This window comes from Seriola aureovittata, chromosome 18 (genome assembly GCF_021018895.1).
Source record: "Seriola aureovittata isolate HTS-2021-v1 ecotype China chromosome 18, ASM2101889v1, whole genome shotgun sequence".
Classification (NCBI taxonomy): Eukaryota; Metazoa; Chordata; class Actinopteri; order Carangiformes; family Carangidae; genus Seriola; species Seriola aureovittata.
This window is the reverse complement of record NC_079381.1, coordinates 20,360,607-20,382,500: the sequence shown is the minus strand read 5'-3', so window position 1 is coordinate 20,382,500 and position 21,894 is coordinate 20,360,607. Positions and strand designations below refer to the sequence as shown.

At 41.6% G+C, this 21,894-nt stretch overlaps 1 protein-coding gene across 2 annotated transcripts in view; it reads left to right on the top strand.

Moving 5' to 3' along the window:
* The window catches only part of slc4a4b (solute carrier family 4 member 4b), a 30,382-nt gene extending 8,702 nt beyond the window's left edge, over positions 1 to 21,680 (top strand). The window contains exons 4-26 of one of the 2 annotated variants that reach the window (XM_056403728.1): positions 2,260 to 2,392; positions 3,558 to 3,718; positions 3,802 to 3,981; positions 5,119 to 5,195; positions 6,126 to 6,283; positions 6,416 to 6,503; positions 8,170 to 8,324; positions 8,995 to 9,111; positions 9,604 to 9,778; positions 11,441 to 11,574; positions 12,738 to 13,000; positions 13,501 to 13,553; positions 13,699 to 13,884; positions 14,708 to 14,821; positions 15,523 to 15,684; positions 15,890 to 16,068; positions 16,707 to 16,779; positions 17,539 to 17,607; positions 18,057 to 18,230; positions 18,329 to 18,493; positions 18,646 to 18,739; positions 19,087 to 19,160; positions 19,295 to 21,680. In XM_056403728.1, the coding sequence (XP_056259703.1) occupies positions 2,260 to 2,392; positions 3,558 to 3,718; positions 3,802 to 3,981; positions 5,119 to 5,195; positions 6,126 to 6,283; positions 6,416 to 6,503; positions 8,170 to 8,324; positions 8,995 to 9,111; positions 9,604 to 9,778; positions 11,441 to 11,574; positions 12,738 to 13,000; positions 13,501 to 13,553; positions 13,699 to 13,884; positions 14,708 to 14,821; positions 15,523 to 15,684; positions 15,890 to 16,068; positions 16,707 to 16,779; positions 17,539 to 17,607; positions 18,057 to 18,230; positions 18,329 to 18,493; positions 18,646 to 18,739; positions 19,087 to 19,130 (2,954 nt within the window). In that variant the 3' untranslated portion in view covers positions 19,131 to 19,160; positions 19,295 to 21,680. Of the gene's footprint in view, positions 1 to 2,259; positions 2,393 to 3,557; positions 3,719 to 3,801; positions 3,982 to 5,118; positions 5,196 to 6,125; positions 6,284 to 6,415; positions 6,504 to 8,169; positions 8,325 to 8,994; positions 9,112 to 9,603; positions 9,779 to 11,440; positions 11,575 to 12,737; positions 13,001 to 13,500; positions 13,554 to 13,698; positions 13,885 to 14,707; positions 14,822 to 15,522; positions 15,685 to 15,889; positions 16,069 to 16,706; positions 16,780 to 17,538; positions 17,608 to 18,056; positions 18,231 to 18,328; positions 18,494 to 18,645; positions 18,740 to 19,086; positions 19,165 to 19,294 lie in introns of both variants that reach the window. The other variant, XM_056403727.1, reaches the window with a different exon arrangement.
* Positions 21,681 to 21,894: the final 214 nt, after the last annotated feature.

Genomic DNA, 21,894 nt, shown 5'->3' with positions numbered 1-21,894 from the left:
ATAGAATCCGTATGGGACTGAACCAAATTCAGAAGCAGTTTTTAAGCTGCACTGTGGTTCACTTTGGTTTCACTCCCTTCACACGCACACACACACAAACACAAACAGACAGAGCCTCCTACTTCTCTCTCATCCTGCTGTATCTCTGTAGAAGATCTGAGCTGTAAACAGTCCTGTGAGGTTGAATGAGAGGGCAGACCCTTCTGTATGATGAGCTGGAGCTGCTGTTGGGATAAACACGTCTCTCCTGTTGAGCAGTAAAGATTTTCATATTAACCTTTTTGACCTTTTTATTTAATAAGAGGGCACGGCGCCTCCTGCTAACTTGCATTTACTGTCCGCTGCCTCCAACACTGGCTCTCTATGAATAATTGAAGTGCATCGAGGGGATCTGAATCAGCAGGTTTGAGTTCCCTAAATGCAGCGTGTGAAAAGGTTGTGGTATAGCAGTAGATGTATACAGTATGTGATGGTCAGAGGATGTGATGTGTGGGTAGGATGACATGCACCAGACGTCAAAAGCCCCAACTCAAAACATACATATCTCTAGACAGTGCACACAGAGCCCTCCACTTGTTGGATTTTCCGCTGTTTTGCCCTCCATCTAAATCTCCATAATCCTGTTGATTCTAGCAAACGCTGCGGAGCTGTCCACTTAAAAGTTGTGTGCAACCACAACAGAGGCCTGGTTTTCATTGATAACACCAGTTGGGAGGCTTAAGAGGTGAGCGGTGTTGTGTACACCGTGTGGCGTCGATAAGTGTTGCATTAAAAGTCGGGGCTCTGCGAGTCAGTGAGTCAGTCAGTCAGTCAGCCAGACAAATGACGGCAACAAAGGTCCTGTGGGAATGAGGAAAAAGATCTTGTGTTTCTGTTTATAGCCGTCGCTGGATGTTGATACACACGATGGTGGAGACACTAAGTGTTCCGTATCCTAAAGCTGTTTCCAGTGTTTGCACGACACTGATCTTGACCTTCGTGTAGCTTAACAGTTGTTAGATTTTCTCACCGCGGTGGAACAGCTCCGACCGTACTATTTTAAAAACAGCCACCCTAAGTAAAGCTTGGGCGGTTGGTGTTTCAGGATTAAAAGGTTACAGACACTGTTACGTTGTGGAAGTTTGGGCCTGTGGAATCCCGACTGGTGCAGTATATCAAGAGAAAGCTGCATAAATAGCCCTCCTGCGTCTTACCACTTAACCTCCGCTTTGTCATCACTTCACGGTTGCACAAAAAAACGTCAAATTAACAAGAATAATTAGTTCTTCTCACAATAGGTAAACCATTGTATACTGACTATAAAACACTGGGGTTCTCCTTTTTTATTGTTGTTTAATCTGGGTTCTTGGCAGGATCCTGGAGTTATAGCTTCCTCTTCATTTATCTCTATAATCTCTGAACGGGAAGAGGGAGGTATTTTAGTGCTGCACGCTCGGTGTTCACAGGTCAGTTTGCTGACATGGATCTTGTCATACCTTTCTTAGAAGGAAGTAAAAGTTGTATGCTGAGTAAAAGTTCTTCCTCATGCATGCGAGTCGTAAAAAGTCCTTAAATACCAGCGCTCTTGTCATGGGGTCAAGCAGGTCAACTGATGTGTGTTTTTACTGAGGCTGTTTTTACCTTCTCTGCAGATCAATATGTCCGAAACACACGTGTGAAGATGCACTGCTTTTTTTTTTTTATACAGTTACATCATTGTTCGTCCAAAACACACATGCACTTTTTCATTTGCAGACTAATTACTCTGGTGTCTGTTTTCCTGAATAGTTTTACTGCTGACTTTATTTTCCCTCGAGACTAATAAAACCTATTGTCACTGCTGTGACAATGAAATATTCAGTCTAGGTATCTGACTTCCAGGTATTTCTTCGCAGAGGAAATGAGTGTTGTACGTAAAAACTCATTAAACAAAATATCCTTTGACAGCAGAGCATGAGAAAACGCCTTGTGTTCACCTATTTTATGTTTGCTTGATCCTGATAGATGTGTGACAGCGGGCAGTGTGTACATGATGACTTGACTTCATGAAAACTGCATGATATAATAAGATCTGCAACTGTCTGGCCTATTTCTTGCTTCAGGTTAATTCCTGCAGACAATTTGAAGTTGCATACAGTATAAACTGTAACAGCACGGGTAACACCACAGTTTTTGATCGGCTCCACCGCAGTAACTAGGATAATATCCAGAGGGATTCAAATGGCGTGTTGAAGTGAGGCAGGATTTGTCCATCCCTAACTCGCCTCTCGCTCCGCACAGTTTCTCCAGCTGAGAGGATCAGGTTTATCCTGGGAGAGGAGGACGATGGCCCACCGCCGCCTCAGCTCTTCACCGAGCTGGACGAGCTCCTGTCCGTGGACGGGCAGGAGATGGAGTGGAAGGAGACAGCCAGGTGAGTCCAGTGTCTTTAAAGCCAGGCAGTGCAATCCACTCTTTTTTTACATTAAGAGCCATGGGCAGTGTAGTCAAAAATTTCCTGCTTCACAATCCCAGTGCGGTCAGCGGAACACAGTCCCCTATGAATAATCACGTTTTGTGTGTGTAGGGAAATAGGCCGTACTCCAGTGAACTCCCAGTCTACTCTTATCTGATTGAGATCAGTAGTACCTGCTCTGTGAGAGCAGGAAAAGGCAGAAACTCCCACATGGTCAGAACAAGACGTAATGTTACAGCTGGCTTTTAGAGCACATTCGATTTGGGCATAGACTCTTTGTTGGGTCCTTATGTCCACATGTAACATGTTTATCTTTTCCTTTTTTTATATTTTCGTTGTGATAAAAACTGTAATAAAATTGAGATAGCTTAAACTCACTTTAAAGAGGGAGTTACACAAAGGGAAAGAGGGAAGGTAAGTGAATTCCTTGAGGTCGACATGGCCAGGCTCCTCTCCCAGTAAGATGTCTGGTCACAGGCGTGTGGACTGTCGCCAGGGGGATACTCTATCCCCGAAGGAAACCCCATCCTCAGGCCTCAGGAGAATGGCTCTTTGTAGACGTGACATGTGAGGCATTATTATTAAAAAGAATCCTTGTCCTGAGTCTTAGCTTCAAGACTAAAGCTATCCATGGTACCAACAAAGTCTTCTTTCTCTGATTGGGCCATGTGTGATCCGAGAGCTATGTAGGAATGTTGACATTGCAGTACGCCATGTCTTTTTTTATGTTTAGTGATTTTTATATTTTATTTCTACACTCTCCTGCATCCCCTATTCTTGCCTTGTGAAAAGTGACCAAGTCAAAACACAACAGGGTTGTTTTAGTAAAGAAAGGAAAAACCCATCTTGTCTCCTTTTTGTTTGTAGCCCATATTTGTTCGTAAACTTTTATGAAGCCATTGTCATGTACGCTTATTTATTTATATATTCTGCAGTGACCTTTCAGGAGCCTGTGTGACGGAGGAGGGGAGGGGGAAAAAAAAAAAAAAAAGATTATATACACACTTTTTCTGCAGCGCCACATTTGTTGGCAAGGTCCAGCACACTTGTGCAAAGTCCAGTACTGTAAATACATCTCAACGGTTCTCCCTCTGTCTTTTGTCGTCCTCCTCCTCTTGTCCAGATGGATCAAGTTTGAGGAGAAGGTGGAGAAGGGTGGCGAGCGCTGGAGTAAGCCTCATGTGGCCACGCTGTCCTTACACAGCTTGATGGAACTCAAAACGTGCATCGAGAAGGGCACGATCATGCTGGACCTGGAGGCCTGCACGCTGCCGCAGGTTGTCGGTAAGTAAGCGTCGACTGCACCCAGGAAGAACCTGAGGGACATCGCTTGGTTTTTATCTTCAATCTGTCCGTCCTTCTAACAGAGATGATCACCGACAGCCAGATCGAGACCGGTCAGTTGAAGGCGGACCTGAAGGAGAAGGTCGTGTACACGCTGCTACGGAAGCATCGCCACCAGACCAAGAAGTCCAACTTGCGCTCTCTTGCAGACATCGGCAAGAGTGTTTCCAGTGCTAGTAGGCTGTTTTCCAACCAGGAGAACGGTAATGAAAAACCTTTTTCATTTATTTATATATATTTTTTAATCCCTCTTAACTCAAACCTTTTCACTTTTACTCTTTGTCTCCTCATATTTAATTTCTGATGTCAAACCCTAACACTAACTGCTGTTGTAAATTTTCTGTCCTAATACAACCTCTCACTTCTTTTCCTCCTTGTCTTTTTCTCCACCTTGTTTTCCTCCTCCCTTTTTTTCCTTTTTCTGTTTTTCTTTTCTCTTTTTGGTCTATGCTGCCTCTGACTTCCCGCATCTGGGGATTTATAGCACGTAACCCCCAAGAGCACCCTGTGCCTTGTTTAACCCCACAAGACCCAGAGGAACCATGCGAGGTCATGAGGAGCTCCAGCATGGGATACCTCTGTAAGTGAGGTCACAGCAGCGTATTTGAAACATGCTCCCCATTCACTGTAAAATTTGCACTCATGGTAATTAACACACTTGAGCGCAGCCAAATTAAAAAAAATAAAAAAAAGTCCATTGTGTTAAAGAGCTGGATGTGCGTTTATTCAGCGCTCAGTGTAGAAACACACAAAGATACAATAGCCTCACTGAATAACTCCCGATGTATCTGACTGCATATTTATTTGGCAAGAGAAAGCTAAAATGCTGAACACTCTGTTCTCTAACACTGTGGATGAGTAAGTGGATCGAATGGATTTCCAAAGTTTACATTCTCAGTAGTTGCCTCAGACCGCCATGTTTCCCAGCTCTCTCTCTCTCTCTCTCTCTCTCTCTCTCTCTCTCTCTCTCTCTCTCTCTCTCTCTCTCTCTCTCTCTCTCTCTCTCTCTCTCTCTCTCTCTCTCTCTCTCTCTCTCTCTCTCTCTCTCTCTCTCTCTCTCTCTCTCTCTCTCTCTCTCTCTCTCTCTCTCTCTCTCTCTCTCTCTCTCTCTCTCTCTCTCTCTCTCTGGAGCGCCTGAATGAATGACCATCTGGCATTAGTCCTAAAGCTTAAGCCTCGCCACATTTAGCCCAGATTCTGATGTTTCTGTCCGCTTGTACTTTTCCTGATGCCTTTTTCTTCTCTTGGACTTGTCTTCTTCTTCCTTGGCCACCAATGTCTCATTTTAATGTCTGCAGTGTTTCCCAGGCCTCTAACAACAGCGTCTTACCTCTCTGCAGGTAGCCCAACCACTGCCCATCGAAACCTCACCTCCAACAGCCTGAGCGACTTCTCTGACAAGCCAGAGAAGGATCAGGTAATATGTTTGCGTAGAGACGATGCGCAAGCTACCGTGCAGGCCGGTAGATGAGAATCCAGGCCTTCCATTCACAAAGCAGCACTATGCAGGGTCATGTGTTGGGCTGTGTGTGTGCATGAGCTTGTGAGCGTCACATACTGATAGATAAGACCCCTGACTCTCTCCCTGCTCTGTGAAACAAAAGCTCACTGTCTCCTGTCTTTGTCGTGCGAGTTTCTATCATCGGCACATGCAGTTTCTCTCTCTCTCTCCCTCTCTCTCCCTCTCGCTCTCTCTCTCTGTCTGTCATGAGTCATGGATGAAGAAATTGGCTGTGTGCTCTACGAATGCACCGCACACAGATGAAAGATCACAAGCAGTTAAAGTGTAACCACTGGATTTACGCTCCAGCAACAGTTAATGAAACTGTAGATTTGTCAGAATGGTCTGGCCTTTGACATTACACCAAGGCCTCAGTTAATCATCACCTTGCAAGTGAGTTTTTGCAAGTTTAATTTTTTTTTTCTCTTCCAAAATCAGAACAGTGTAGACTTTGCATGTCACTTGAGTGTAAGACTGTACATGCAGTTTCATACACTGTTGTAAAGTTTATTACGTGGCATAAAGTCAAGCTGCTGTTCAGCAAATAATTCTAGGAAAGGGCGGGAACTACCTGTTCTTACGTGCTTATAGAGTACAAACACCCCGTACAAACACGGGGTACAAACACCCCGTCAGTTTTCACCAGGGTGCGGCCACATTTAAAAAAACCAAACATTTATTTGAGATGTCATCTATCATGTCATACTGTATATACTGTCACACTGTGTGCGCATGTCCTGCTTCTTAAATCTGTATCTTGCATCAAATAATTGGCATCCATTGTTACTAATTCTGCCTGACATTTTCATTCACTGACTCCGTTTCCTCACCTCTTTGTCTCAACAGCTGAAGAATAAGTTCATGAAAAAACTGCCCCGTGACGCGGAGGCATCAAACGTGCTGGTCGGAGAGGTAGATTTCCTGGAAACTCCCTTCGTGGCGTTTGTTCGTCTGCAGCAGGCCGTCATGCTGGGGGCTCTAACTGAGGTCCCTGTGCCCACGAGGTAAGAGCACACAGCATTAACTGTAAAAGTACAACCGCCGCTCGGGTGATATCATGAGCAGCTACACTGAAACAAGTTTCTCAGATTTGCAAATGTACCCTGATGTCTTGTTTTCTCGTTTTTGTTTTTCAGATTTCTGTTTGTGCTGCTGGGCCCCAAAGGCAAAGCAAAGTCCTATCATGAGATTGGAAGAGCCATCGCCACCCTGATGTCAGATGAGGCGAGTTATTACTATGCTAATTTCTTATTTTGTTTCTTTACTCTTTTCCACTGTTGAGTCTGAGCAGAGAGATCGGCCTGATTTTCATGGTAGATATAGTTGCATTAAGGGATTATGTTAATGTTAACCTCAAATAACAGCTTCTGCATGAGCGTGAAATTCATTAACAATGATTAATGAGTTGTTTTATTTAATGGGTTTTGTTTTGAATAGAACCGCCATAACACTTAATGATTCTCACTGTTATCACGGCACAGATGACATCATCTTTCAGCCCAGGCTGGTTGTGAACCTGGGATAATAATTTTGGAAGTTGCAAGTCTAGAAATGAAGGGTACTGATACCTTTCTGCTCCGTCTACAGGCAGTAAATAATGACCAATAAACAGTGTTGACCTATAAATTCAGTTGAAATAAATAAATACTTACTGAGGCGCAGCTGTGGTCCTCTTGAGCTAAATGCTAACATGCTGATATTTAGCAGAGCAGGTACAGGTGTAAAAATGTTTACCATGTTAGCCATCTTAGTTTAGCGTGTTAGCATACTAACATTTTCTAATTGGCACCAAACACAAGGCACAGCTGAGGCTGATGGAAACGTCAGTAGCATGGACGTGTCTTTGCCGTATTTCATGAAAGTCCTTTTTTAGTAGTTTGCTGCTGTTTTTGTCAAAACCACAAACGGTAACCTCAAGGTGGAAAGTCATGGGATCACCAAAGATTCATCCTCTGAGGGCCGCAAACGTCCGAACAAAATTTCACAGGAATCCATTAAATAGTTGCTGAAATATTTAAGTGTGAGACAATAAAACAATATTCATTATTTATAAGGTCAAACCGCAGTGATTAACTAGTGTGAGAATGCTGTTCACACCTACGCCTCCTTCAGTGTTTGTCCTCTTGCCAAATCTCAGCTCTGTGGATATTGCTGTATTAATCATCACAGCAGTCGTTCTAGCCGGGCTGTTGGTAGTGACCAGCTCATAGCTTAACTGTTAAGCTGTGTGTTGAAGTTGTGATTGACACATTTTGCTTTGGTGTCAACAGATTAAATCCCAGACAATAAGCAAAACAATGTCTTTATTTAAACTCTGCGTTTTTATGTCTGTTACATCCTCTGTTATTTTCAGCTCCATCTGCTTTGTGTCTCTGTTGTGTGTCTTCACTTCTCCCGACTAAACCTCCGTGTCGTCAGGAATGTTAACAAGCAGTTCATAATGTTCTTAACCCTGAGAGCACCTGGCCCGCAAATTCCCACAGGCCTCGGTATATCTCATATGTCAACAAAGCAGGATAGGAAGTGTTTTTCCAGGATTTCCTCAAGTTAAACTTTACCCCCTCTCCTGTCCCGTGACAGTTGTGCCGCATGTTTGTCAGATGTTTGAGTGCCCAAGCCGTCCCGTAGGACTCTACCTGCCTGTTCCCGTGCTCCGAGGACACGTACAGATGATGACAAATTATTTATTTACATTGTGAAAGAGAGAGAATTCTTGGCTGTTGTCAGTAATGTGGTATTGAGGTTTTTCAGTGATATGCTGCACTCTGTGTCCCGGCAGTCAGAGGGCGAGAGGGCAGTTTTGTGGGTTTTTTTTTTTTTTTTTTTTTCCTCCAAAGCCAAATTGGCTGATTTAACAATAAGTCGGTTTTGTTTGTTTGTTCGTCGGCAGGTATTCCATGATATCGCCTACAAAGCGAAGGACAGGCAGGACCTGCTGGCTGGTATCGAGGAGTTCCTGGATGAGGTCATCGTCCTGCCTCCCGGCGAGTGGGACCCTGACATCAGGATAGAGCCACCCAAGTCTCTGCCCTCCTCGGACAAGAGGTCCGCTCTAATCCGTGCACCCTAATCCAAATTAATGAAGTCACTGCACATGAATCTATTACAAATCCATCCAGTGTGTCACATGAACACACAGTATATTTCAGTATATTTCACAGAATTAATGGAAATTCTCCCTATTTTCTATTTTTTCTACTTCAGCTACAAATGAGTTATCGGATGATGTAAAACCAAAACTACTGTTTTGGTTTTAGCTAAGCAAATGCCAAACCTTTGTTGCACAAGTGGTGCAGCGTCATACAGTCAATAAAACTTCCATTATTGTAGCAAGTATTTACCTAACGTTTATCGACATAAGCAAACGTTAGGTGCCGTAAGACAGAGCTCATACCAGACCAAGTGAGGCTGTAGCAAAGTCAGTGAGTGAATTAAATTGCTTATGAGTTGATTGTTCATAAGATGATTGTTATGTCTCAAGTCTACACACACAAAATATCTATCCAGATTTAAAAATGTGGACTAAGCATAGTTACTGCACATGTGACACCAAGCACAGCACAACACTCACCATATTAACCTGAAATTGATCCATTATGCCGGTATAGCATGTTTGAAAGTTCTGAGTATTGTTTGTTCTCTACGTATTCTCTATATTCGTATGTATGTATGTGACATGTTTCTATAAAATATATATATTTTTTTTTTTTTAAAGGAAGAACATGTACGCCGGATTAGAGACGCCTCAGATGAACGGCGATACTCCTCACGATGCGGGGCACGGTGGGGGAGGAGGTCACCAGGTTGGAGAGGAGCTTCAGCGCACGAGAAAGTAATTAATCACTTTCATGATTGAATATATTGTAGCTAAAGAAATCTGAATCATATCCTCAGAGATTGCGGATTCTCAATTAACATATTTATATATATACTGTATGTTTTATAAAAAAAAAAAAAAAAAGCTATACAAAGCCATGATCCTCATACTATTGCATGAACCTTGTAAATGAGTCTGTTTTTGAATCCTGATTATAATCCTGATGGCATGTGATTGTTGGCAATATGCACCATTGAGTCAAAATAATCACCTCCAGTCTTCCAGTAAGTATCCGATGAGGAAATGTTCCACACATAAAGAACAATGAAAGCAAAGTCTCTTTTTGTTTTCCTTTATTCAGAACAAGTTTTTCTTTCTCGGTTATCTTTGCCAAAAATCTTTTCTTCCCACCTGCTGTACACCATGTGTCATTTATGCAGCTGAATGAAAGATAAGAAGAATATGAAACTTGCTGCACCCACTGATTAGAGAGGTTCTGTCTTTAAGGTTCTGTGGAGGTCTTGTCCTGGACATCAAGCGGAAGCTGCCGTTTTTTGCCAGTGACTTCTATGACGCGCTACATATCCAGTCTCTGTCTGCCATCTTGTTCATCTACCTGGGCACAGTCACCAATGCGATCACATTCGGGGGCTTGCTCGGAGATGCTACGGACAACATGCAGGTAACCCCTCGCCACATTGTGGTATTTTATTTTACTGTATTCACCGGGACGGAGGTTTCTTTCTGCAGAGATATTGTGGTGCACATTCAAACGGGAAAGCTCTACAGCGCTGTCGTTATACAGCTGAGTTTCCTGTTCAACATGCACCAGCTTTGTCTTGCGTGTTGTGATTTGACTGCTGACACAGTTAAACCTGGTCCCTAAAAGTTGAACTCTGACCTAAATTTAACAACTCAGAGAAATTAGACCTGAAACCACATTGATCCAGTTTGGGTTCATGCACTTACTCTTACACGGTAGTTGTGACTGGAAGCTCAAAGCCAGTCTCCACAGAGTGCATGTGAATATCTGCCTTTACATGACACCTTTTTTTTTTTTTACTTAGCTAAAATAAGGCAATTTGATTCTAATTTTAAATATCTGTAAATGTCAAACATGACTTAAAACACAGTAATTAAACAACATAAACAAACAGTTAACACAGCCGTTCCCTTTGAAAACAAAGAAGTTAAATTAAGCCACCTGGAGCTTGATGTTTCATCATTTCCACATAGACTCTAATGCTGAAGTCGGCTGTGTTTTGCAGACATTTGACTCTGAACCTTTATTTTGGTCACACACTGTGTGAAAGAAACAAGATTGACAAGCTGATAAATACTGGTGAATTGGCCTCTAATGCAAATATCTTTGCATAGCTGTGACTCGGTACTAAACAGAAGTGTAACATTGGTCTCTTCCTTTCCTCTTCTTTATGTCCATGCGGCACATTTTTGCCATAATATCCTGTAAACTTTTTTTTTTTTTTCCCCGCCATCAAAGCTCCCCATTTTAAGTAACAAACTAATGCACAACAAAAGGAGTTCACTTCAGCTGATAAGCCATGCTAATTTGGAGCTCAAAGGCTCATACTGCATCCATCTGTTGTACCTGCTGTTGATAGGACTGCATATGGAAGAGTTGTACAATTGTGCTATGATAGCATACACTGCTAGCTCCATCCACCCTTGTATCCCTGATAGCTGAGTGTATATAGCTCTCCAGTGTCTTTGCTACTTGCTTTAGCCTCTCCGCTGGCAAAGAGCTGCAGACCTGCAGAGCACCGGCCTCGGGGATTTGCCCGGGCTGTAAATAACCACAGATCCAGATTACTCAGCCACTGTAGCTCCGTCATGGCTGCGTTTCCAATGACCACTCCTCCCCACCCCCACCCCCACCTACCCCTCACAATGAGTGCAACGCCTCAATCCTGCATCACTTTTCCACTCTGGGAATGACAGAGGGAATCCCTGCCCTTAACCGAACCTTTCTCAACAGGAGATTAACAGTGTAGTTGTTAATTACTCATCTATCCACTGCATCTATTTAGCATTACACTAGTAAAATTCACAGCTGATATCACTGGAATTTACACAGGCCCTCCCAGATGAATCAGAACTATGTGTGTGTGACGTGTATAGACAAAACATAGTTTCAAAGAGTTAGCATAGTTATCTCATTGGTGTTAAAAGGCTCAAGAACAGTTGTGGAAATAAATATGTAAAAGATATGTCTAATACTGATGAATGGAGTCATGCTCTCTCATCTCTTCTGTATATATTTCTTTAAGCTTAGCGTGCTCTGTGAGCTGCTTGTGAAGGCTCCATGTTTTTCTGTGTGTTGCAGGGAGTGTTGGAAAGTTTCCTGGGTACAGCACTGACAGGAGCAGTGTTCTGTCTGCTGGCCGGTCAGCCCCTCACTATTCTCAGCAGCACAGGCCCGGTGCTCGTCTTCGAAAGACTCCTCTTCCACTTCAGCAAGTGAGTAGTTGCTGAACAAACTCAAATCAGTCACAAAATCAGCGATTATTAGAGATGGTGAAGCAAAGTTCAAAAACAGCCTGAGTGTCCCGGGAGATATTTATAGAGCTGAGTTTTTCCCCAGAGGACAGATGCAGTTTGTGTGTTTACAGCAATTCGATCCCCCCCTATTAAAACATAATGAATACCAATAGATAATTCACATTTACAGCGGTGCTATGAGATTTGTTTATTTGAACAATCTCTCACTATAACTTTTTGTGCTTACTGTAAATCTGGTAGCAGTAACAGATTGTCCAGGCTACAGCTGCCAGCCGATTGTTTTCCCATTTGTTTTTGCTGTCAGCTTCCTGTCCCGATTGACTCGGGGTCAACACCTGCAGCGCACCGACCCTCTGCAGAACTTAGATGAAGGGGAATGTATAATAAAGTTCATTAAACAGAAAGCACTACCTCCTCTAATAGTACCATCTATGGGGAAAATTAATTCAGTAATATTTTTGAAAACTTTAAGTTTACTTTTTAAATGCATCACTGCATATAATACTACTAATTGTGCCCTTGTATGTGCAGATTAAACATATAATTTAACAATACGTGATGGATATTAAAGATTAGATGCTGACTCGTCCCTCCTCCTTCCACTGTACGCCCTTCCTCTCCCAGAGTGTCTTCTAGCATTACCAAACACCATGCTGATTATGTTCCATTATTAATTATTCACTCTCATTTAATTTTACACTGAGTGAAGAATGTTGTGGAGCCTCTGTGTGTCCTCCAAATGTTTCCATGCCTCAAGTTGGCGGCTGCTGAGTCAGTGGCAGCTGTTTGTGCGTCTACAGCTGCTGAATACGTACGAATTTTCTATATTGATTGGTTCTATATTGGTTGGTTGTTCTATATTGATTTTCTATATGGTGTAAAGTCTGCTCACAGCTCGGCTTCAAAATCAATATTATTTTTGTTTTGAAGGGCTTGAGAGCAAAACTAAGATTTATAAACCTTTTTCTTTTTTTTACACCTGAACTTCACATAATTCAGGTTAGACAGAAGTGACTGAACGTACAGTGAATTTTTTCTTTTTAATTTCTGCTTTGAAATAAATTATGGAGGAATACATTTATTCACAATTTAAAAAAACCCTATGTGAATCTTCTCCTCAGAGACCACAACTTCGACTACCTTGAGTTCCGGCTGTGGATCGGCCTGTGGTCGGCTTTATTCTGTCTGGTGCTGGTCGCCACAGACGCCAGTTTCCTGGTGCAGTACTTCACACGTTTCACCGAGGAAGGCTTCTCCGCCCTGATCAGCTTCATCTTCATCTACGACGCTTTTAAAAAGATGATAAAGCTGGCCCACCACAACCCAATCAACGCCGAATACAACTCCAACCTTGTCACTCAGTACGACTGCCGGTGCATGCCTGGTATGTTGCCTTCGCTTCTTTTCCTGCAGCAGGTTACGATGAATTGCTGGAATGGTGAAATAAGATGGATTACAGTAGGACTGTCACTATATCAAGTAACAGGGACAGTGTCTGGTACCAGCGCTCGGTCATCTCCTCATTGTTGATTGTATCGGGGCGCCAGCAGAATCTCAGTATTACCAGTGATATCAGACAAGAGAAAGTGGAACACTCATATTTGGTTTTGTCCCATTTGGCAGAGATGTTGTTATTGAATGCCAAACAAAGCCTTTGACTCATTTTTCCCATGTTTACATTGGAGATAACGAATGATACTAGAATGTGTCAGCCCCGTTGATACCACTGTTGACTTTCTCAACAGCCCTATCGGTTTCTGTGTCGCAAATTACTTGGCAGGATTGTTTGGGAGGGAGACGTTGACACAGATTTTGAAAATGGCAAATGTGATACAGCAAATAACGGCAGCTTGGTGATAAGATATTTTTGTTTCTCTTCCTCAGGCAACTCATCAGAACTCCTTGATCTCTCCGCCTCGACAAACAGTACTGATCTGGTATGGAGTGTCCTTGTTTTTTGTGACATCCAATAGCATGAGTCCAGAGTTTAAAAACTGTTGCTTAATTCACTGTCGCTATTTTTTTTCTCCAAATATCGTTAACTTGTTGGTTAAAGGAAACTCTTTGCCCTTGTCTCTCCAGCCAGCGAATGCCACCTGGGCGTCCCTGGACAAGGCGCAGTGTCTGAAGTATGGAGGCCAGCTGGTCGGAGAAGCCTGTGGCTACGTGCCTGACATCACCTTGATGTCCTTCATCTTGTTCTTTGGGACCTACACCTGCTCCATGTGTCTGAAGAAGTTCAAGACGAGCCGCTTCTTCCCCACCACAGTGAGTGACGCCGCTTATCGACGCATGTGCAGCACAGACGGGCAGTTTTCTTCTAACTCAAACAGCCAGTGACACAGATGGCCTGAGTGACCGTTACAGATTTTTTTGTGGTGTTCACCAAATACATGCTCAGGTGTCAGTGAGATTCAACGTGGGGTCAGAAGTCACACCGTTTCAAGTTTGAGGCAAAGACGGCCTGAGATTCATAAATTACAGCTAGTTCATTCACATTCACAGTGAACAGGACGCTGCACTGTAGCCTACAGCAATGCAAATGCTAACAGCAACATCCTAACACAATCACAATGTCAATGCAAAAAATGCTAACGCTAAGTAGGTATAATGTTTAGTTTACAATTTTCCCCATCTTAGTTTAGCTTGTTAGCATGGCTAACATTAGCTAATTAGCACTAGGCAGTGCTGGTGTATAGCTGAGGATGATGGGAATGTTACTTTTACAGACATTTGGTCATGAACCCTGGTACTGGACAAATTTAAAAACTTTGAGCCGATGATGAAAGTCAAGTTAAGGGTTATTACAATGTTTGTTTTGTTTCAAATAATTCGGCCTCTGGTTTAGTTTAAAACCTGTTTGCCGTTGTTAGTCACTACCTGCTGAACAACTCTCTTTACTTACCAGAAATTGCACTAACTGCACTTTCGGTTATAGATGCACACAGTCAGCAAGGTGATATCTGACACTGTTTGTCAAAACAAACAGGTGATTTAACAGGGTGGAGGTCATTGTCATTGTCAAGCACATGGAAAAAAATTTTCTCTACAACCTGTAGTTCCTTCTGATGTAAATGTTTCCTCCCTCTAGGTGAGGAAGCTCATCAGCGACTTTGCGATCATCTTGACCATTCTCCTCTTCTGCGGCGTGGACGCCTTGGTCGGTGTGGACACTCCAAAGCTCATAGTGCCAAGTGAATTCAAGGTAAATACCACAGATTGCAGAACTTCTAATAGAAAATAGAAATATGAACATCTACAAAAAGGAAAGTCATTATTCCTCCATGTGCTTGAAACCATTGCATTGAATTGTTTTTAGTTGAATGACGGTGGTCACCCAGGTGCGGTTTCCTCTAATTACACAGATAATGATGCATGTTTCTGCTAGAAAGCCTCTGTAATTCTTTGAAATCCCAGCATAATGCTTTCTTTGTGGTTACCCCAGTAAGCGATACATATTACCTGAAACTGAGATTGCTAAGCTCAAATGTTCCTCAGCTGGTGTTAAGACCCCCCCCCTCTGCCTTTGACACAGAGAAAGGGAGTGATGGGGTAGAGGAGCGGGCACCTGCATCGAATAACAACTTGATTATAGGTGATGTGAAAACACAGATGGTCTTATAATTGCAAGTACAGAGCCAGCTTTGTTTGACCACAGAGCCTTAATTCACAGATTTCTGTCATGTGATGATGCTCCAGTAATTTCAGACCGTTCAGTGTTAAGACTTACTGAGTGTAATGGAGTAACTGCTTCAAATTGGGGCTCTTTTCTGTTCTATTTGATATGTTATCCACGTCTCAGAGATCTGGACTGTGTTAATGCAGGAATAAAATGTGCAGTGAAGTGTCTCCATGTCGAGGGGTCTGGCTTTCTTTAACAGTCTTGTTCCTGTTATTTTTGTCTAGCCCACGAGTCCACTGAGGAGCTGGTTTATTCCTCCTTTTGGAGGGAACCCCTGGTGGGTGTACCTGGCAGCCGCACTCCCCGCTCTGCTCGTCACCATTCTGATATTTATGGATCAGCAGATCACCGCTGTGATCGTCAACAGGAAAGAGCATAAACTCAAGGTTGGTGCACTTCCTAAGAGTTTAATTAAGATTTTTTTTTTCCATTTATTTTATACAAAACAACAGAAAACTAAAAATAAAGAGTGCAGGAAATGACCTCGGTGACCATGGTATCTATGGCCTTGCGGGAATCTCTCCTCTTGTGGTTTTTATTCTGATCAACGTATTCTTCTTCTCTGCTGTCTTCCCTCACGTATCCTCTCAGAAAGGGGCAGGGTATCACTTGGACCTTTTCTGGGTGGCCATCCTGATGATCATCTGCTCTTTCATGGGCCTGCCGTGGTACGTGGCCGCCACTGTCATCTCCATCGCCCACATTGACTCTCTGAAAATGGAGACCCAGACGTCAGCCCCCGGGGAGCAGCCTAAATTCCTGGGTGTCAGGTGAGTTAACGGCTCATAGACGGAGTATCTACGTCATTGAAGAATTAAATAGTTTACATGATGGAGCAGAGGTTTCTTCTCCTTTCTCTATTTTCCCAGAGTTCTGTTAGCTTTTAACTGTGCCAGGTAGTTAATTGCATTCATTTTGGATCCCAGGTGTGAATAAATCTCTTAGCAAGTGGACAGAAGGCAGACTAGTGTTTAGGACCATGGGCCACAGAAAGAATCAGAAGTTGACATCCACACAGAAATGATGAGATTTATAGAACTGCACCTGCACACTGATCCACAAGCCTCATTCCTTCCTGCCACACTCCCATAAATTGTCGATCCAGAGCCCTTTTATCTTTTGTTGTGCACAAAGAAAAGCAGTTCAATTGTTTTCCAATAAGAAAAAAAAAAAGGGAAAGCCAAAAATAAGCAATCTCACTTGATCAATCAGGAATTAGGCAATCAGAAAGGAGAGAAACAGAAGGACACAAAAAGAGAAAAAACTATCTGAAAAGCAGAAATGGGGGGAAAAATTTATGCAGATCCCTTTTCATTCATTTATTTCAGAGATAACAGTTTCTCTGACAAAAATGTGTCATTGATTGATCGATTAATCTTGTGTTTTTCCTCTTTCCCCCCCAACCCAGGGAGCAAAGAGTCACCGGTATCTTTGTGTTCCTCCTCACGGGACTCTCTGTCTTCATGGCCCCTATCCTCAAGGTGTAGTGCTCCAGCTTCTTAATTCTTCCATGGAAACATGGATTACTGTCCTCCTCTTTTAGGACAAACTCCTGTCACCCCTCAGAAAATTGTAAAATAACTTCAAATCTTTGATTCATCCGATTAGGAACTCCCATAGTTGAAGTAATGCGATGTGAAATAAGCATGTTCATCAGGGCTTAAGCTCCGATTGCAGCTGAGTGCCTTCTTGAGTTTCCATTCCCTCATTAAGCTGCCAAATTAGAAAAAAAAAAAGAGTGAAGTCACTGAGTGCAGGTTGGTGGAGCTGCTGCTCCCCCTTGTGGACATTTTCTATACTGTGGTCCCACACTGTCACTTACCACATTGTCTTGTCATCTGTTAAACTGTAGTGACATTTGAAAAGATGCAAAATGATCATTGATGACTTTTCATCAGGTGGCAAATTTCTACACTAGCTTGCCAGATTGTAGTGGATTTATTTTTCCCTCTGCTCTAAAGTTAGACTCTGGCTAATACTGGGCAAGTAGTTACTAAACCTGCAGCAGCAGCAGCCAAGTGACTGCTCACACTGATGTGTCCGCTAAAAGACTGTTCTCAGAAAAGCTGCTTGCGGACTATTTTTAACTGAACACTGATGCTAAAAATAAACATTCTCATTGCATGTCTTGAATTTTCGTGTTTTTAGAGTTTATGTAAACCTGCACTTACATTAGCACAGCCAATCAGTCACACCATGGCATTAATACCTTTTTTTATATTGTGCTCTGTGTCCTTCAGTTCATTCCCATGCCTGTGCTCTATGGTGTGTTCCTCTATATGGGTGTGGCGTCACTCAATGGTGTCCAGGTGAGTAAGTCTGACCTTTACAGTACCTGCTGGGCTCATTACATTTTTACTAATTACAGTAATTACAGAACTAGTTACTCAACAGCAAAAGTAATTAGTTACATTACTCGTTTCTTTACTTTTGTTTCATTACATCATTCAGCCCGGCTCCGTCAAAGGTGCCTTTTTAAAACAACTTTAATTCCTCCACAGCAGCGCCTCACATCTGTTGTATTTAACATGTAGAAATAAAAAGCAGACAGACTATGTTTGGTTAGTATGTACAGGTAATGTAAGCTGAGCCCACTCCCGTTCACACCCCCTCCAAACTCTGAACAAGCCACAAACTAAAAAGATAATGAGTTTATATGAAATGGAAGATGTCTGCAGCGTCTAATATAAATGACACAATTATTGCTCAACTTCTGGCTGACCCTTGTCCCCTCCCTTGACCTGTTTGTCTGTATCAGTTCATGGACCGTCTGCAGCTGCTCCTGATGCCAGCCAAGCACCAGCCGGACCTGATCTACCTGCGACACGTCCCCCAGAGGCGCATCCACCTCTTCACCTTCATCCAGGGCCTGTGTTTGGCCCTGCTCTGGATCCTCAAGTCTACCGTGGCTGCCATCGTCTTCCCCGTCATGGTGAGACATTGCTGCGGTCACTGATGCAGCTCGAACACAAGCGCGCAGAAGTCGATACTGGAGCCTGAAAGCTAATCAAACTATTTCTCTGTTTATAGATCTTGGCTTTGGTCGCAGTGCGCAAGGCCATGGACTACGTGTTCTCCCAACACGACCTCAGCTACCTGGATGACGTCATTCCAGAGAAGGACAAGAAGAAGAAAGAGGATGAGAAGAAAAAGAAAAACAAGAAAAAGGGAAGCATCGACAGTGAAATTGAATTTGTAAGTCAACCACATTTTCAACCTAAATATTTAAATGTCCATATGTTTCCTTATGTGTCCGGTGCTGTCATGTGATTGTCTACAGCCTCATGTAGATCCTCACCTTTTAAAGAAATCCATGTGTTAACATTCATCCTTCCCTCCTCCCACAGTCTGACTACCCCTACCATCAAAATATCCCCAGTATAAAAATCTCTATGGATATGATGGAAAAGGAACCCATGTTGGGGGATAAATCTTTGGATAGTGAGTACTAGCCAGCGTTCGCTTTGCTATCGCACCAAGGACCGCTTGAACTACTTTACTTCTAACAGCTTCATGCTCTCATTTTCTCCTGTCGTACTAGTCTTCCTTGCATGCACTTCAACATCAATTTAACATCTTAAAAGATCAATACGCTTTTCTGACTTAATGATGCTCTAACCACCCAGTTTGAACTATTGAAGTTTACCAGTCTGCAATACTCCGCCCTAAAAGCAGCTTTGTTGGTGCTTGCCGCCGTTTCTTATTCTCTTCTTTCCTGCTGGTGCATTTGAAAGATGTTTCTGAAGTATGTTTTTAAAATGTTTTCTTTCTGTTTTTTCCCCCCCCAGGAGATCAATCCCAGACTTTCCTTAACCCGCATTCGTCGTGCTGAGCATTACTTTGAGTCTTCCACAGTGGCTGAGTAAGTGAGTACAAACTGGCATTCTCTTCATATTTTCTCTGAAAGTAAATGCAAAAGTAATTCATAGGCCTGCTTCATGATTCCGAGTTCATCCAGACATCACCTTTATGTTGCACCATCTCCTCCTCTTTCAGTCTTGACAGAGGATCATACATAAAAGGTTTGCCTCAAATTCGAATAGGCCGGGACTCCGAGGATAACGGTTTCTTCTGGAAGAAGGGCTCTGAAACTGATCTGTGAATGAATCGTCCAAACGTAGAGCAGAACCAACACAACCATCCTCTTTTGTACTTTTTTACCGCTTCATAGCGGTATTTTTTAAATATTATTCCTCATGTGAGGATTTGAATCAGAACGGCTGGAAGTATTTGTCTTAAAACTGAGACACTTTGGTGGTACTGAATTTTAATGAAGGCTGACACAAGATCCGTTTGACTGTTTGTCATCTGCGTGATTTCCTGCAGAAAACAAAAGGGCTACTTGAGGTCATCTGTATGCAGTTTGTATGGGACATTAATATTTTATTAATGTGTACACTAATAATTTATTAAGCTTCCAGCTAAAGTCAGAGGTCCACGATACAGTAGGTTTGTAGAATACAGATGGCTTCACATCATACACACCAGTTTTACCAAACAAACAGCCTCTTTTCTGATAGTACTGTTTTTATAGAAGTTATTTCTTAATGTTCCTTGTAGGTTTTAAGTCATAACTCTTTTTAAGAGTAAAACATAGCGGAGGTACTGCATTCGGAGGCGAGCACTGGGGATACACACGAGAAATCCTCCTTTACTTGTAGTGAACAAAAGGGCTATGAAAGGTCATCTGTGCATCTGTAATTTTGTATTTATGGGCATATTATATAGATATATTATTTATCAAGCATCCATCTAAAGCTGCATATTCATAAAACACATCCAGAAGATAATGCAAGAATACTAAGTTTGTTGCATGTAAAGAAGTAAATGGTTCAACACCATACAGACTGGAACTCCTTTTTTTTCCTTTTTTTAATATATTTATTATATTTAAACTCTCAGCAAAATAATTTGCTGTTCGAATCTAAAGTATGGCTTTACCATTAATCTTCCCCATTTGTGCAAATTCTTTGTGGTCTGAATCCACTCAGCTGTCATTTCCCTGTTTTAGGGAGTTATAGACATATTGTACCAGTATGTAGCTCTACCTCTTATTTTCTAGCTGCCAGGCATTATATATTAAAAACATCTGTTGTGCAATTATTTGTGATCAAACACTGATTTTTTTTTTTTTTTTTTTTTTTTTTTTTTAATCATCTGGCAGTGCATAGCATCTTTGAATCTTCATGTTCAGTTCCTTTTTGTTCTCTGACACTTAAGATATTGTATTTTTGTTTTTTTGTTTGTGTATGTTAAATAATTATGTATGATTTTACAGTGTTTTAAAGGGTAATTCCACCAAAATTACATTTTAGGTTTTTCAATCAAAAAGCAAAACGATTCATAATTGTTTTAACTATCGTGACACATACAGGATAAATAAGACATAAAATAGAATTATCTGGTAATAAAACTTTTGTTTTTTCTTTTTTGTTTCATGTACAAACGTTAGGGAAGTGATGGCCTGTCCCTCATTTAACCCATTTGAATGAATGCAGTTTAATGTTCTCACACACTTGACCATTAACCTAACCCCTAAAAGTCTATTTGAGTTGAATTTTCCTTTAAAATGTGATCATATTTAAAAGCCGATAATGTGATAAATTTTCAGTCTTTGAGTATATTTTTTATTTTTAAATGATGTATGTGTTTTTTTTTTTTTTTTTTGTTTGTTTGTTTTTTTATGAAAATCAACAATCACTGTGAGGCAATGCGATGTTGTGACTTCAACTCCTGGAAGAACTACTGCTTTATAGTGTACAGAGAAACAAGTGCTTCATTTAAAAACGGGCATCATCATCATCTAAATTCCATGTAGTGACAGTTTGATGAGCAGTGAAATGCACCTGTCTTTAATTTTGTAATATTGTTTAAATGTTTTTATCGTGTTTTTCTTGCTGATCGAAGTAAACACTGTAAGTAATTCAGTAAATTTAAGACATTATTGCATATTTGAATTTAATGCATCTCAATCCTTTTGAAATGTACATATTCCTTTTATGAGGAGAAGGACGCACACAATCAGTGCTGTCTTTTGATTTTAGGTGCAAATAAGGGCTTTAATATATGCTTTAAAAATCACATCAAGAGGTGTCAATGTGACAAACAAGACTGTTAAAGTTGCATTGAACCAAAAATCAGAAACTACATTGTCTTCCACTTTGTTCTGTGATCTGTATATCTTGACTTTTGGACTTTGATTCCACAATTAATGTAATATTTTATTTTTGATGTTCTAACTCTGAAACCAATTTTATACAAGCATCTTATGTGCTCAATAATCATAGGTGACTCAGAAGGAAGCAGATGTCAGTGGGATCTTTTTTTTTTCTGGAGTAATGTCTTGAATGAGAGCAATAAAACAGTCCAAATGATTCTTAAATGCATAGTTGTGTGTTTTCTTTTTTTATAAAAAAAAAAAAAAAAAAAAAAAAAGACAAACAAAAAACCATTATAGTACAAGTTGAGCCATGCAGCTCCTGAAGAATGGGTTTTCAAATGACTAAGAGGTTGAAACAACGTCGTGTGACTTCTACAACAGATATGATCAGCACTACAGAGGGTTTATCTGCTGTTTTTCGATGTCTACCAGTGCC